The sequence below is a fragment of the Cervus elaphus genome, chromosome 31, assembly GCF_910594005.1.
Source record: "Cervus elaphus chromosome 31, mCerEla1.1, whole genome shotgun sequence".
Lineage (NCBI taxonomy): Eukaryota > Metazoa > Chordata > Mammalia > Artiodactyla > Cervidae > Cervus > Cervus elaphus.
The window spans coordinates 51,432,873-51,447,938 of NC_057845.1; the positions used below are offsets into that span (position 1 = coordinate 51,432,873).

General features: G+C 46.2%; 1 protein-coding gene and 1 pseudogene across 2 annotated transcripts in view; both read right to left on the reverse strand.

Moving 5' to 3' along the window:
- MYH15 (myosin heavy chain 15) overlaps positions 1 to 14,025 on the reverse strand; it is a 145,816-nt gene extending 131,791 nt beyond the window's left edge. For both annotated transcript variants that reach the window (XM_043893127.1, XM_043893126.1), the window contains exons 1-3: positions 13,938 to 14,025; positions 2,762 to 2,868; positions 56 to 199 (exon numbers count right to left, since the gene is read on the reverse strand). In XM_043893127.1, coding sequence (XP_043749062.1) covers positions 56 to 199; positions 2,762 to 2,868; positions 13,938 to 14,025 — 339 coding nt within the window. The remainder of the gene's footprint in view (positions 1 to 55; positions 200 to 2,761; positions 2,869 to 13,937) is intronic.
- Positions 4,825 to 6,904, reverse strand: LOC122687560 (annotated as a pseudogene).
- Positions 14,026 to 15,066: the final 1,041 nt, after the last annotated feature.

Here is a 15,066-nt window from a genome sequence, read left to right on the forward strand (position 1 = left end):
GGACATCGCCAGTCTGATGCCGGCATGCTGGCGGCAGAGAGGCACATGCACGTACGTAGATCATCCAGTGGTCATAGCGCCTCCTCAGGGCGTGCAGCACAGATGCTTCATTGAGGTGAGTCAGCGTCGCCATGTCTTCTATCATCTCAAACTCTGGAGGATTCATCTGCTGAATTTCGTCCTCCTTGACACTCAGATGCTGCAGAGAGCAGAAAAATATAAGATATATTCCCCTACTGCTTCTGCGCGCATTCATTTTTGCCAGGCATTGGGAAGAATATTCAAAGAGTTAAGAAAAAGATGCCTCATTAGAGGATGGAGCCAAAGGAAGTTAAGCCAACCTGTTTCTTCCAAGAAACAGGTGTTCCTCCTACTCATGTTCTCTCCTTGCCCAAAGATAAAGTCTTTAAAAGGGCTTTGGTTGAATCAAAATGTTCTAAATTGCAGCGCCCTAATCCTGTGGCTCCCCGCTGACTGACTGCCCCTGAGATAACACACATTATATTGCACATGATCTAGCCCCTCCCTAGATGTCTCAGCATATCCTGAATGTTTAAAAGGAGGAATTTAGGGTAATGGATCAAGCAGGCAGACTCATCCTTTCAGACTTACTTTAGACCTATTCTCTTCCTCAAGCCTTCCCCAACTTCCCCAGCTCATTATTTTTCCATCCTTAAGTCTTTTACCATATATACAACCTGTACTATCTTGATATTATTAACTCTTGTCTGTGTTTTAATAAGTGGCTGTGTGTGCATGCTAAGTTGCTTCAGTCACATCCGATTCTTTGCAACCCTATGAACTGTAGCCTGCCAGTCTCCTCTGTCCATGGGATTCTCCAGGCAAGAATAATGGAGTGGGTTACCATCCCCTTCTCCAGGGGATCTTCCTGACCCAGGGATCGAACCCAGGTCTCTTAAGTCTCCTGCATTAGCAGACAGATTCTTTACCACCAGCGATACCATTGGTACTTCTTGAGTACCTTCTATGTCCTTAGCATTGTGATAAGGGTTTTGATAACTATAGAAGAAGAAACCATCAAGATCCCTTCTTCAGATGCTTTCCAGCTAGATTATAAGCATCTGAAGAAGGGATCTTGATGGTTTCTTTTACTTATCACATGCCAAGGACATAGAAAGTACTCAGCAGTATTGGTATCTTGATTAACATGGATGCATTGCAGCTACCAAATTGTTGCTTAGAGTTACTCTCATAAGTTTCCCAACCCTACTTCCGGTAGCCCTTTTCCTTGATTAATACATATTGGTATCAGCTAATTGCTCCGTTTAATCCCAGTTGGTAATACTTCTTCTAAGGCTCCCACACTCTCCATGTTTCTTTATCTCATTCCTACTAAGTCTTTTTTGGCACTGTTCAAACAATAACCCCTTTTCTTTTGAGTCCCTTTTGATTTCCCTATTTCATGACCTCCTTCTCACCTGTAGAACAGAATCAGGTCTCTTACATAAAAAACTCCCCCCTAGCTCTGATTCTGTTTTTCTCTCTTCTTTCAACACCAACTTTAAGTATTACTCCCCACCCACTGGCTTTATTGCCTTTGTTAATGTTTCAAAGATGAGATGGTTGGATGGCACCACCAACTCAACGGCCGTGAGTCTGAGTAGACCCCAGGAGTTGGTGATGGACAGGGAGGCCTGGCGTGCTGTAGTCCATGGGCTCGCAAAGAGTTGGACACAACTGAGTGACTGAACCAAACTGAATGACTGGAAGTGTAGTTACTTCTAATACCAGGAGGAGGAAGCCTGGAGCCAGGGGGATGCAGAGTGGGGCTGGGGGAATGAGACCTCCATGATACGGTGAACCAAACCACCTACCTTTAGACTCCTCTTTCCACATCATTAATTTACTGCTTTCATGCTGATCTTCCTATGATTTCTTTCATAGTTGTAACCACATTATATTCACAAATCACCTTAACTACTGTTTTAAAAGACAGCAGTTTTAAAAAATGTACTCAGAAGAACAAGCTTCTCATCTGGAGGCCTAATAAAACTGAACTGGACACAACCAAGAAAGTGCAAAGACAACACACAGGTTGGGAGAAAATAAGTGAATCCCTCTGTTTCCTTACTTAAGACATTCTAAATTTAACCTTGCCTACATGTGTATGTTCCTATTGATAAGGACCAAGTTCTGCCCTTAATTCCATTAATTAGTTATATAAAATTTACCTAATTTGTGATTTTTTTTAAGTGTACAGACACTGTAAGGAAGGCATATTAAGACACTATAAGTGGTAGCTTTTGAGTGGCCTCCAGAATTTTACAGTTCAAATGATGATACTTTGAATCATAAATTGTCCAAATACAAAGACAAGCCCATTTCTTGGCTCCTCTGACACTGTTGTGTTCTTATTCAAACTCTCCCACTCTTTCCTGATCCTACTAACATAGCTTGCTTCTTATTTCCTAAGAAAGACAGTATTTACTCTAAGTAAATATTTCCTAAAGTTATTACTTATTCCAAGAGGCACTTTTAAAAAGAGTTTGAAATATGATGAAAGAAGTGGGAAGAGCTGTGCATGCTAGCTAGCGTCAGTGAGATTTACCACTAGCAATTGCTTTACTCTGATTCTTCCATGTTTATCATTAAATCTTTGAGAATAAGTGGAGGAGTTTCTCAAAGATGAATGAGTTTTCTGAAGTGGGTCAGTGGCGTCTCCTACCCCGGGTTTTTAACAAAACTTAATTATTGAACAGCTAACTTAGTCACCCCAGGGACGAAATAAAGATTTCTTTACCTTTCCATCTGTTGTCTCAACAAGTAGTCTGCCGTCTCCTCCACTCCCTTTAATCTCAGCCTCAACATAAGCATTCTTCGCATCATGAATCCAGCACTTTTTCTTCCCTACAGAGGGAAAAAAAGGATTCCTAACTACAGGTCTTATAGGAAATGTACATTGGACAGTTTCATACTGACAGACATGGTCTCATTTCTGCTGTCTGCTTATTGACTTGGAGTCACCAATGTAGAAAATTGCAAAGTTAGATAAAATCCTGAAAGCCCATCCTGAAGATAAACCCACCTAAGCACTGTATAGGAACAAGAAACATTTTAGCCAATGGAGATTGGAAACATTTTGCTACAGGACAGTTAAGAGCCAACCATTGCCCACCCCTCCATCCCCAGCACTTACCTCCCACTAACAGCTCCAGCTGCTGGGCGATTGGCCTGGTGCTCTTACCCTTTCTAGCTCCTCTCCAAAAAACGTCACTCAGGAAAAGTCTGGTTACAACTAAGTGAAAATTTAGGTTACTGTGCATGTCTGTCTGTCAGGGTTTCTTTAGACCTTATTTCTTATTTTGGAATGAAAGCCTTAACAATAAAGACTATTAGATGGTAGAATTGGAGGGGGGAAGATTGAGGAGAGAGAATGAGTTATTTCTGTCATACATCTTAATGGATTCATATTTTCCCCATATATTATTTTTCTCTCTCTCTGGCTCCTCTACTCCACGTCTCACGCGTCAGCAAAGCAGCCCTCTACAAAGGGATTAACCGACAAGAGGCTCTGGGTGAAACAAGCCGGAATCCTTACGAGCAGCTGAGGCAGCTTCTCTTGGCCTCACGGAGATGCTTCTCAAGGCCTCTTCCACCTGAGGCAGATAGCCAGGGAAGGTGAATAAGAAACATACTTTGAAAAGAAAGTGAGTCTTTTTTTAAGTAATGGATTTTATTTTTTATTTATTTTTGATTTTTACATTTTTAATTGGAGTAGAATTGCTTTACAAGTTTGCGTTGGTTTTTGCCATACAACACCATGAATCAGTTACAGGTATACATATATCCCCTCCCTCCCCATATCACACTCCTCTAGGCCAACACAGCACCTTCCCACTAGCTATCTCACACGTGATAGTGCATCTCTGTCAGTGAGTCTCATCAGAAGCTCACAGAAGTCCCCTCTCACATCTCCTCAGGTGGACGGGGACACGGGGGAAGGAGAGCATTTGGCTGGAAGAAGGAAAACCCAAGTCCGTGGCGGTGGGAGGCACAGAGAAGGCACCACTGCAGACGGGGCATTGGAGGGTAGTGTCGACTCCGTCCCAACCCCCCAACACAGGAACCACGGAAGCTAGGAAGCCTCGCTCCTGTGGGACAGGCAGCTTCCCCAGGCGACCCCCAGAGATGAACGGGGGGACTCGAGGACAGTGTGTGAGAAAGAGTTGAAACTGGGCAGCACGCACCCCTCTGCCATCACGCTTGTCTCTGAGAAGAATCTCTGCTTGCTACTTCCTTGCTGTCACAGCCTCCACTGTACTCTCTTTCCATTTCCCTGATTACAACCAGTTCACCCCTCAAACTGCTGGGCAACAGAATTTTTGTGTTCCTATCTGGCGGATTTTGCATTTGCTTCTGCTTGTTTGCATTTTAAATACTGGCTTTAACTGTGTCTATCATTCTGATTTCTTGCAATAACTAATTTTGCTTTGTGTTGTGTTTATGGTTGGATGGCATCACTGACTCAATGGACATGATTTTGGGTAAACTCTGGGAGTTGGTGATGGACAAGGGGGCCTGGCGTGCTGCAGTCCATGGGGTTGCAAAGAGTTGGACACGACTGAGCAACTGAACTGAACTGTGTTTATGAAAATAGGCTTGTTTTTGAAAAGCACCATTTGCATACATTGTGTGCATTTAAGAGAAAGGTACTGTATTTTTAAAAATTCTCTTCTTTATCTGATAGACCCAGGTATCAGTGCTCCCCCTAATAAAGCACCCCCACCCGCCCCCCATGTGTCTCACAGATACACAAACACACACACACACACACACACACACACACACAATCTAGATCCATCTTCATTTCTTGTTGACCTGGGCAGTACCAATAATACACTGGTTCACCTTGGAGGCAAAGTGTAGGGAGTTGAGGGACTTGGAGACGGTCTCTTCTAGGGGAGAAATGTTCACAAACATGAGCATCTCAGCACTGCCGCCCAGAGAGTTCTGCAGCAGGTAAGTGAGCTTGCTGTTTCCATAAGGCCAGTGGGACTCCTTGTTGCTCAAGGCCATGATGACCAGCCCCAACGTGGACAGGCCGCTGTTAATGGCCAGCGTTTCTCGAAGGTGTTCCCACTCCCCAGGGCCGAGGGATAAGCCAGGGTCTAGCTGCTCATTCCCAGCCAAGTCCACAAGGCTGAGGGGGGCCGGGCACTGCAGGCCTCGGCCAGCGTCCTCCCCAGAGATGTGCAACTGGAACACTCCGTGACTACGCAGTGAGCGCTCATTCTGGGCTGTACGGGCGACAGCCCGGTTCTGGAGGGCTAGTCTCTCTCTCACAGGAGGCCGGAACATCACACGTGTTGGTGACCTTAGGCTCCTCGCTGCCTGGCCCTGCCTGGCCCTGCCTGGCCCTGCCTGGCCAATCACACATTCACCTCCCTGGCCCTCACGGGTCCCAGTGGCCAGCAGGCCTCAGGCAGTCTCATTGTAGATGTCTACGTAACTTGCCACAAAGCTGTAGGTCCAGCCCTGGCCACTTAGTTCCTGGGCCAGAGAAAAGAGGTGCCATGGGGCCCAAGAGATCAGCCCCTCCATCTGGGCATCTCCCCCAGGCCCACCCTCCCTGGTGAAGGTCTTGCCACTGCCTGTCTGGCCATAGGCAAAGATTCACACTGGATCGTCATCCAGGGCGGAGTGGACAAGCGTGGAGATCTCCTCAAACACTTCATCCTGTCTGCTCCCTGGTGAGAACACCCGGTCAAAGGGGAAGTCATGGCGGGTAGGGGCAGCTGGCACCCCACTCAGGGCCCCATACCGCTGAGGCGGGTTGGAGGGTCAGAGGGCCCACAGGGGCCAGAGGGAAACTGGAAGAAGCCAGGGGATGGGGTGGACTCCCCTGGAAGGATGGGGCAGACCGGCAGAACACAAGGATCGTGCCTTTGAGTTCCTGCAGTTGGTTATGTAACCGCCAGCGCTCCATCTCGAGCGCATGGAGACGTTCTTCCCACTCAGCCAGTAAGGCCTCCCAGACTGCAGCCTTCTGGCACAGAGATGCCACCTCCACTTGGCTGTCCGACAGAGAAGCTGCTGAGGTCTGCAGGCTCCTCTCCTGCTCTTCCAGCCGGGAAGCCAGTCCCCTCTACTCCTCCTGCGATCTCAGCTGTTCTTTCTGGAGCCCATGCACTAAGCCCTCCTTCACGCCCAGCCACTTTTCCAGCTCCAGGACCCAGGCACTCAGGTTCCCCAGCTCCCGCTGGCCTGCTCAGCCTGGGCCTGCACCCGGTCAAATCCAGCGTCAACTCCTAGTGTCCTGCACTCTGCCCCCGGGCCAAGGCCTGTTGCTGGGCCTCCCTGAGCTGGTCCCACCGCTGTTGGTTCCCCTGGTCCAACACCTGCTTCCTCTCACCATAGCATTTCAGCTCTGCATTGAGGTCACGTAACTGCCCCTTTAAGTCCCAGACCGGACATTTGGGTTTCTTCCCTTCCACCATGGGAGGGGCAGCTGCTGTTCCAGGCTTCCGGGCAGGAACAACAGCCTGGCTTCTGAGTCTCCAGCACTGTGGCCACAGCTGTGGAACATCAGGGTCCTGGCTTCTAGGGAGCTTTGGGCACTGCGGTCTGGCCTTGTGTCTGAGCATGGAGCTGAGGGCTGCTGCTCTGGGGGGGGCGGTGGTCGTGGCCCCCCTGGTGCCCAGGCCTCCTGTGATTTTCTTCTCGGGCTTCAATGCCTCCTCCATCTGGTCAGGCCGCCTCTTCGGCCTGCGTCCCAAGAGAGACGGCCGGGAAGCGGCCTGGCCAGGGGCCCCTTCAGCTCCGTGTTCCCCTTCACTTCCACCAGTGGGGACCTCTGCTCTGGCTCCATGTCCAGCTTGCTGCCACTCACACCGGGCAAGGGCGATGAAGAGGACAGAGCCGGGCTCCCGGGACCGCGTTCTCCCGAGCGCTCGCGACACACGAGTACGCGCACTCTGCTCCTGGGCTGCCTGCCCTGCCTGTGTTTATAAACCACGTGTTATTACTTGAAAGAAACATGGGCGTCACCTGCACAGACTTTCCTTTTGTTATTTATTAGAAAAAGAACCTAGGAAAAGAGACTAAGAGAGCTGTCCACAGCCACATAGATAATGAGTGGCAGTCATTAAAATAATGACTGTAGAAATTAGATCATTTACCTCCTAAGTCAGAGCTTTTCCACTAAAGCATTCTTCCTCTATCTTATAGGCTGAGCTTTTTCCCCTCAAAAAATAAGGTTCATCACCTGCCTCATGATTAGCTCTTTCTTTTATCAGCCCTGGAAACTGTGGACGAGAAGAATTTTCAGAAGCACTTAACTAGCCAAGACCCAGTCTCAGAGCAGGATGGTTTTGAAGATGAAGTAAATGAACTCAGCCAACTTTTCTTTGCATTGTCATGAATAATTGCAAGGATGGAAACAGAGGGCAATGGCTTTGATTCAGGCTGCCTGAATTTTAGGCCTGTCTTAAGAAGATGTAAGGCAATGGTCTCAACTCATTGAGCGTTAGTTTTCTCATCTGAACACTCAGGAGTTTTATCTCTATGATTTCATATTTTTAGATGATTAAATACCTTTTCCAAGATAAAGGGAACATATGTTTATTGCAAAAAAAGCTTTAAAAGTAGAGAACTGTATCAAGAAAAAGAAATTAATCAATCATCCATAATGGAACTCAGAGATAACAACTGTTATTTACCTGAAGCATTCTTTTCAAGTCTGTTACAGAGGAGCCTGGTAGGCTGCAGTCCATGTGGTCGCGAAGAGTTGGACACGACTGAGCGACTTCACTTTCCCTTTTCACTTTCATGCATTGGAGAAGGAAATGGCAACCCACTCCAGTGTTCTTGCCTGGAGAATCCCAGGGATGGGGGACCCTGGTGGGCTGCCGTCTATGGGGTCGCACAGAGTCAGACATGACTGAAGTGACTTAGCAGCAGCAGTAGCACTATATTTAGTTTTGAAGTTCTTGAAATAGTTTACTTTTTCTATAAAAATCATTGCATTTACCTTGAAATGGTGTTTTGTTTCTATTTCTGAAACATTTCCTCCCTGACAGCCAGTGATTCTAGCTTTCTTTCCCAGGTATCATAATAATGTGTTGTCTTTGTTTTTCACATAATGTCCTCTTTGATCCTCATGGAGGAAGGTAGGCAGAGAGAGCAGATGGTCCCATTTCAAAGATGAGGAAACTGAGGCTCAGTAAGGTAAAGTGATTTCTTCTAATTAGACTGCCAGAAAGAATCAAGGACAGGGAATTGAAAGCAAAGCGAAAGTGTTAGTCGCTCAGCTGTGCCCGACTCTTTCTGATCCCATGGACTGTAGCCCGCCAGGCTCCTCTGTCCATAGAATTCTCCAGGCAGGAATGTTGGAGTGGGTTGCCATTTCCTTCTCCAGGGATCTTCCTGACCCAGGGATGGAGTACCAGGTCTCCTGCATTGCAGGCAGATTCTTCACTGTCTGAGCCACCCGGGAGACCCTACTTGGCAAATACTCCTATCATGCTGCTTCTATTTGGCCTGGGTTCAACAGCATACTCCATTGTCTACTCGCCCAAGGGGACGGAAAACTTCTGCTGACTCTCTTTGTGCTGCCGGTGCATTTCTATGAGAAAGGATTGTTTGGCCAAAAAAAAAAAAAAAAATTAATTAGAAATTGTGTGGATTGTGATATTTTAAGTGATTTTTACTGAGCTGATTCTAAATTGTATCATCTAATTATCTCAGATGCTTTGGCATTTTGATTTTCTTCTGGCACTACTGTAACGATCCTGTCCCTCATTATCTAACTACCTGTGATGAGCTTCTGCATGACCACTTCTGACCTCAGGGGTAGTTCTGTTATTGTATATGATTTGGTGGATTATAATTAGCTCCCGTAAATCCAATCACAGAAATGAAACCCAATGACTGGAAACTGGGAACTGATCCAGGACTGGTCTATGATGGAAATAGCATATCCTGCCTAACTGGCTTGAATTATAATTGGTTATATTAAAATCTAATGTTGACTAATTCGGACTAGAATGACTCTCAGTCAGGGTTCATGCACTCTTGAACACTTTTTTGGAATTGAGATATATAAGTGGCTTGTTGCTGGATCACACTGTGAATCTGACTCTAAATCTCCAATTAACCAAAATTCAGAAGATGACCATGTAACCCAGACATGTAAAGAAAAGCGGTGGGGGGGGGTGGGGGGGGCAATGTAACATTTAGAGATTTTCATGTAGGACTCAGCCTTTATCTTATGGATAAATCCTCATTAACCTTTGTTCTTGCTGTAACTACCAAGAAATTATTCATCAGGGAGAGCAAGTCTCCCAATTATCTTCTGTTTAGTGTTGGCCGAGTGACCCTCCTGATCTAGAAGACAGCTGGAGGGCAAAGTTCCAGCATCAGCAAAACCTGAGGAGGGCCCGAACAGCTTCTGTCTTGCCCGCCTTCCTGGAGCCTCTTCCTTTATTCTTCTTCCCAGTGCACCAACCCCTAGGTTCTAACCTCAGCCCCTCTCTCTACCCTGCTATTTACCCACGCGAAGAGGTTCCTGAGAAAGGCTTTATCTAGGGCTCACCTGGGCATGTCTGCATTGTAATCAGCTCGGTTCAGTAGCTCAGTCGTGTCTGACTCTTTGTGACCCCATGGACTGCAGCACGCCAGGCCTCCCTGTCCATCACCAATTCCTGGAGCTTACTCAAATTCATGTCCATCGAGTCGGTGATGCCATCCAACCATCTCATCCTCTGTCATCCCCTTCTCCTCCCGCCTTCAATCTTTCCCAGTATCAGGGTCTTCTCCAATGAGTCAGTCCTTCACATCAGGTGGCCAAAGTATTGGAGCTTCAGCTTTAGCATCAGTCCTTCCAATGAATAACCAGGTCTGATTTCCTTTAGGATTGACTGGTTTGATCTCTATTCAGTCCAAGGGACTCTCAAGAGTCTTTTCCAACACCACAGTTCAAAATCATCAATTCTTTAGTGCTCAGCTTTCTTTATAGTCCAACACTCACATCTATACATGACTACTGGAAAAACCATAGCCTTGACTAGACAGAACTTTGTTGGTAAAGTAATGTCTCTGCTTTTTAATATGCTGTCTAGGTTTGTCATAGCTTTTCTTCCAAAGAGCAAGAGTCTTTTAATTTCATGGCTGTAGTCACCACCTGCAGTGATTTTGGAGCCCAGAAAAATAAAGTCTGACACTGTTTCCATTGTTTCCCCATCTATTTGCCATGAAGTGAAGGGACCAGATGCCATGATCTTAGTTTTCTGAATGTTGAGTTTTAAGCCAACTTTTTCACTCTCCTCTTTCACATTATCAAGAAGCTCTTTAATTCATTGCTTTCTGCCATAAGTGTGGAGTCATCTGCATATCTGAGGTTATTGATATTTCTCCTGGCAATCTTGAAATTTCTTCCAGCTGTGCTTCATCCAGCCTGGCATTTCACAGAATGTACTCTGCATATAAGTTAAATAAGCAGAGTGACAATATATAGCCTTGATGTACTCCTTTCCTAATTTGGAACCAGTCTGTTGTTCCATGTCCAATTCTAACTGTTGCTTCTTGACCTGCATACAGATTTCTCAGGAGGCAGATCAGGTGGTCTGGTATTCCTGTCTCTTTCAGAATTTTCCACAGTTTGTTGTGATCCATCCATATAGTCAAAGGCTTTGGTGTAGTCAATAAAGCAGAAGTAGATGTTTTTTTCTGGAGCTCTCTTGCTTTTTCAATGATTCAGCAGATGTTGGCAATTTGATCTCTGATTCCTCTACCTTTCCTAAATCCAGCTTGACTATCTGGAAGTTCATGGTTCATGTACTGTTGAAGCCTGGCTTGGAGAATTTTGAGCAATACTTTGCTAGCGTGTGAGATGAATGCAACTGTGTGGTAATTTGAACATTCTTTGGCATTGCCTTTCCTTGGGATTGGAATGAAAACTGACCTTTTCCAGTCCTGTGGCCACTGCTGAGTTTTCCACATTTGCTGACATATTGAGTGCAGCACTTTCACAGCATCATCTTTTAGGATTTGAAATAGCTCGACTGGAATGCCATCGCCTTCACTAGCTTTGTTCATAGTGATGCTTCCTAAGGCCCACTTGACCTTGCATTCTAGGATTTCTGGCTCTAAGTGAGTGATCACATCATCGTGGTTATCTGGGTCATGAAGACTTTTTTTTTGTATAGTTCTTCTGTGTATTCTTACCACCTCTTCTTAATATCTTCTGCTTCTGTTAGGTCCATACCATTTCCATCCTTTATTGTGCCCATCTTCGCATGAAATGTTCCCTTATATTTCTAATTTTCTTGAAGAGATCTCTAGTCTTTATATTCTATTGTTTCCCTCTGTTTCTTTGCACTGATCACTGAAGAAGGCTTTCTTATCTCTCCTTGCTATTCTCTGGAACTCTGCATTCAAATGGGTATATCTTTCCTTTTCTCCTTTGCCTTTAGCTTCTCTTCTTTTCTCAGCTATTTGTAAGACCTCTTCAGACAACCATTTTGCCTTTTTGCATTTCTTTTTCTTGAGAATGGTCTTGATCCCTGCTTCCTGTACAATGTCATGAACCTCGGTCCATAGTTCTTCAGGCACTCTGTCTATCAGATCTAATACCTTGAATCTATTTCTCAGTTCCACTGTATAATCATAAGGTATTTGATTTAGGTCATACCTCAGTGGTCTAGTGGTTTTCCCTACTTTTTTCAATTTAAATCTGTATTTGGCAATAAGGAGTTCATGATTTGAGCCACAGTCAACTCCCAGTCTTATTTTTGCTGACTCTATAGAGCTTCTCCATCTTTGGCTGCAAAGAATATAATCAATCTGGTTTTGGTGTTGACCATCTGGTGATGTCCATATGTAGAGTCATCTCTTGTGTTGCTGGAAGAGGGTGTTTGCTATGACCAGTGCATTCTCTTGGCAAAACTCTATTAGCCTTTACCCTGCTTCATTCTGTACTCCAAGGCCAAATTTGCCTGTTACTCCAGGTATCTCTTGACTTCCTACTTTTGCATGCCAGTCCCCTATAATGAAAAGGACATCTTTTTCAGGTGTTAGTTCTAGAAGGTCTTGTAGGTCTTCATAGAACCATTCAACTTCAGTTTCTTCAGCATTACTGGTTGGGCCATAGACTTGGATTACTGTGATATTGAATGGTTTGCCTTGGAAATGAACAGAGGTCATTCTGTCATTTTTGAGATTGCATCCAAGCACTGTATTTTGGACTCTTTTGTTGAGTATGATGGCTGCTCCACTTCTTCTAAGGGTTTCCTGCCCACAGTAGTAGATATAATTGTCATACCATCCACACAATGGTGGAGTAGAAGGATGTGTGCTCATCTTCTCCTGAGAGAACTCCAAAATTACAATTCACTGCTGAAGAGCCATCGACAGGAGAATGTTGGATCCTACCAAAAAAAAGATACCCTACATCCAAGGGCAAAGGAGAAGGCCCTGCAAGGTGGTAGGAGGGGGGAAATCATGTTTAGAATCAAACCTCAAACCCGCCAGAGATGCTCAGAGGGCTCAAACAAACCTTGTGTGCAACAGGACCCAGAGACCCCACAGAGACTGAGCCAGACTGTTTTTGAGCATCTCCTGCAGAGGTCTGGGTCAGCAGTGGCCTGCCGCAGGGGCAGGGGCTCTGGATGTAGCAGATCTGGGTATGGCATAAGCCCTCTTGGAGGAGGTCGCCGTTAATCCCTCATAGAGCTCCAGGACTTACTCAGGCCTGGGGAAACAGATTCTTGGAGGACACAAACAAAACTTTGTGTGCACCAGGACCCAGGAGAAAGGAGCAGTGACCCCACAAGAGACTGACCCAGACTTGCCCGTGAGTGTCCAGGTGTCTCCAGTGGAGGTGTGGGTCGGTGGCCTGCTGCAGGGCTGGGGTCACTGAATGCAGCAGTGCCTGCATGGGAACTTTTGAAGGAGGTCTCCACTTTCTTCATTACCTCCACCATGGTTTGGCCTCAGGTCAAACAACAAGAGGGAACACAGCCCTGCCCATCAACAAAAAATTGGACTAAAGATTTACTGAGCATGACCCCGCCCATCAGAACAAGACCCAGATTCCCCCACAGTCAGTCTCTCCCATCAGGAAACTTCCATAAAGCCTCTAATCGATAGCCATCAGAGGGCAGACAGGATGAAAACCACTGAAAACTAACCAAACTGATCACATGGACCACAGAATTGTCTCACTCAATGAAACTTTGAGCCATGCCCAAGGGCCACCCAAGATGGTTGGGTCATGGCGGAGAGTTCTGAGAAAACGTGGTCCCCTGGAGAAGGGAATGGCAAACCACTTCAGTATTCTTGCCTTGAGAACCTCATGAAGAGTATGAAAAGGCAAAAAGATAGGACACTGAAAGATGAACTTCCCAGGTCGGTAGGTGCCCAATATACTACTGGAGATCAGTGGAGAAATAACTCCAGAAAGAATGAAGGGACCGAGCCAAAGCAAAAACAATACCCAGTTGTGGATGCAACTGGTGATGGAAGTAAAACCTGATGGTATAAAGAGCAATATTGCACAGGAACCTGGAATGTCAGGTCCATGAATCAAGGCAAAATTGGAAGTGGTCAAACAGATGGCAAGAATGAACACTGACACTTAGGAATCTGTGAACTAAAATGGACTGGAATGGGTGAATTTAACTCAGATGACCACTATATGTACTACTGTGTTGTCACAGTGCTTCCTTAGAGAGAAAGCCTGTCATAGCAACCAGAACCAGGGTCTGGGCTGCCTCCCAGCCCTCCTGCTCCTTCTCACACACTCCCGTCTTTACCCTCCACACCCTGAACTCCTCAGTTGCTCAGAGGCTCACAGAGACAGACTGCACTCCAAGCAAATAAGTTAGGCTCCAAAAATGACAGCTCCTCCACTCTGATATCTCAGTTGCCACCGGGAAGCAGTAAAAGAAAGTGAAGCTAGCAGCCGCCACAAGACTTACCATCGAAGGCCACAGCCTGGAGCAGAAGCAGCTCCTCCTTGCTTATCCTGAGGAATGCCGCAGCCTCACCGAGCTCCGACAGGTCCATCCTCCTCAAAGTGATCCTCCCAGTCAGGCCAAGACCTTAACGTGAGCCGAAAAGATTCACTCTGCAGAAGACGGGGGTAGGAAGGAACCAGGGGAAAGGAGGCATCAGGAACTGAGGGGAGAAATTATTCACCATCGACAGATCATCAAGGTTTGAGTTTTCTTCTTTACCTCTCTGCCATGTCCCAAGTATATGATGAAGTTGTACACAAGGAGTCTTACCCTAGCAGGATCCCTTATGCAGGAGGCACAGAAAGTCCAATGCCTAGAGTCCACAATGCTTTTAGGGGGCCACAAAAATATTTTAATTTCTTCTAAAAGCAGAAGAAAAAGGGACTTCCCTGGTGATCTGGTGGCTAAGACTTTGCCTCCTAATGCAGGGGGTGTGGGTTTGACCCCTGGTCAGGGAGCTAAGATCCCACATGCTTTGTGGCCAAAAAACCAAAACATAAAACAGAAACAACATTATAACAAATTAAAGACTTTAGAAATGGTTCACATCAAAAAAAAAAAAAAAGCAGAAGAAATATGTGAAAATCATATTAGCGACATGTAATGATGAAACCAGCCTGGATTATATTAGTCTTTATGTCAACCAACACAGTTGTAAAATCCAATTTTTAGTACTTTTTGTGAAGGAAGGAGCCCACAAAGACAAAAATGCCCACAGCCTATAAAAGTCATCATGCAGCCCTGGAGCCCAGAGCTCTGCCCCTGGTGGGTGGTGGGACGGAGCAGATGAGGAACACAGGGTAATGGACACTCGGCCCTTGTAGGAGTGGGGGGAAGGCTGACAGGCATCCAGGTCCACCCAGGAAGACGGTGCATTGTAGCCAGATCATGGCAGCAAAGAGGGAAGTTTTCAGACACATGCTCAGCGTTTGTGAATAAAGGAATAAAAAGGGGAGTACTGCGGCGGACCTGAGTGTCTGGGAGCAGGCGGTACATGAAACCGCTGACAGACATGCAGGGAGCTGGCCTAGGACAGCACAGGCCAGAGGAGGGAAGCAGGCTTCGTGGTGAGGGGAGTGAGCGGAGTACA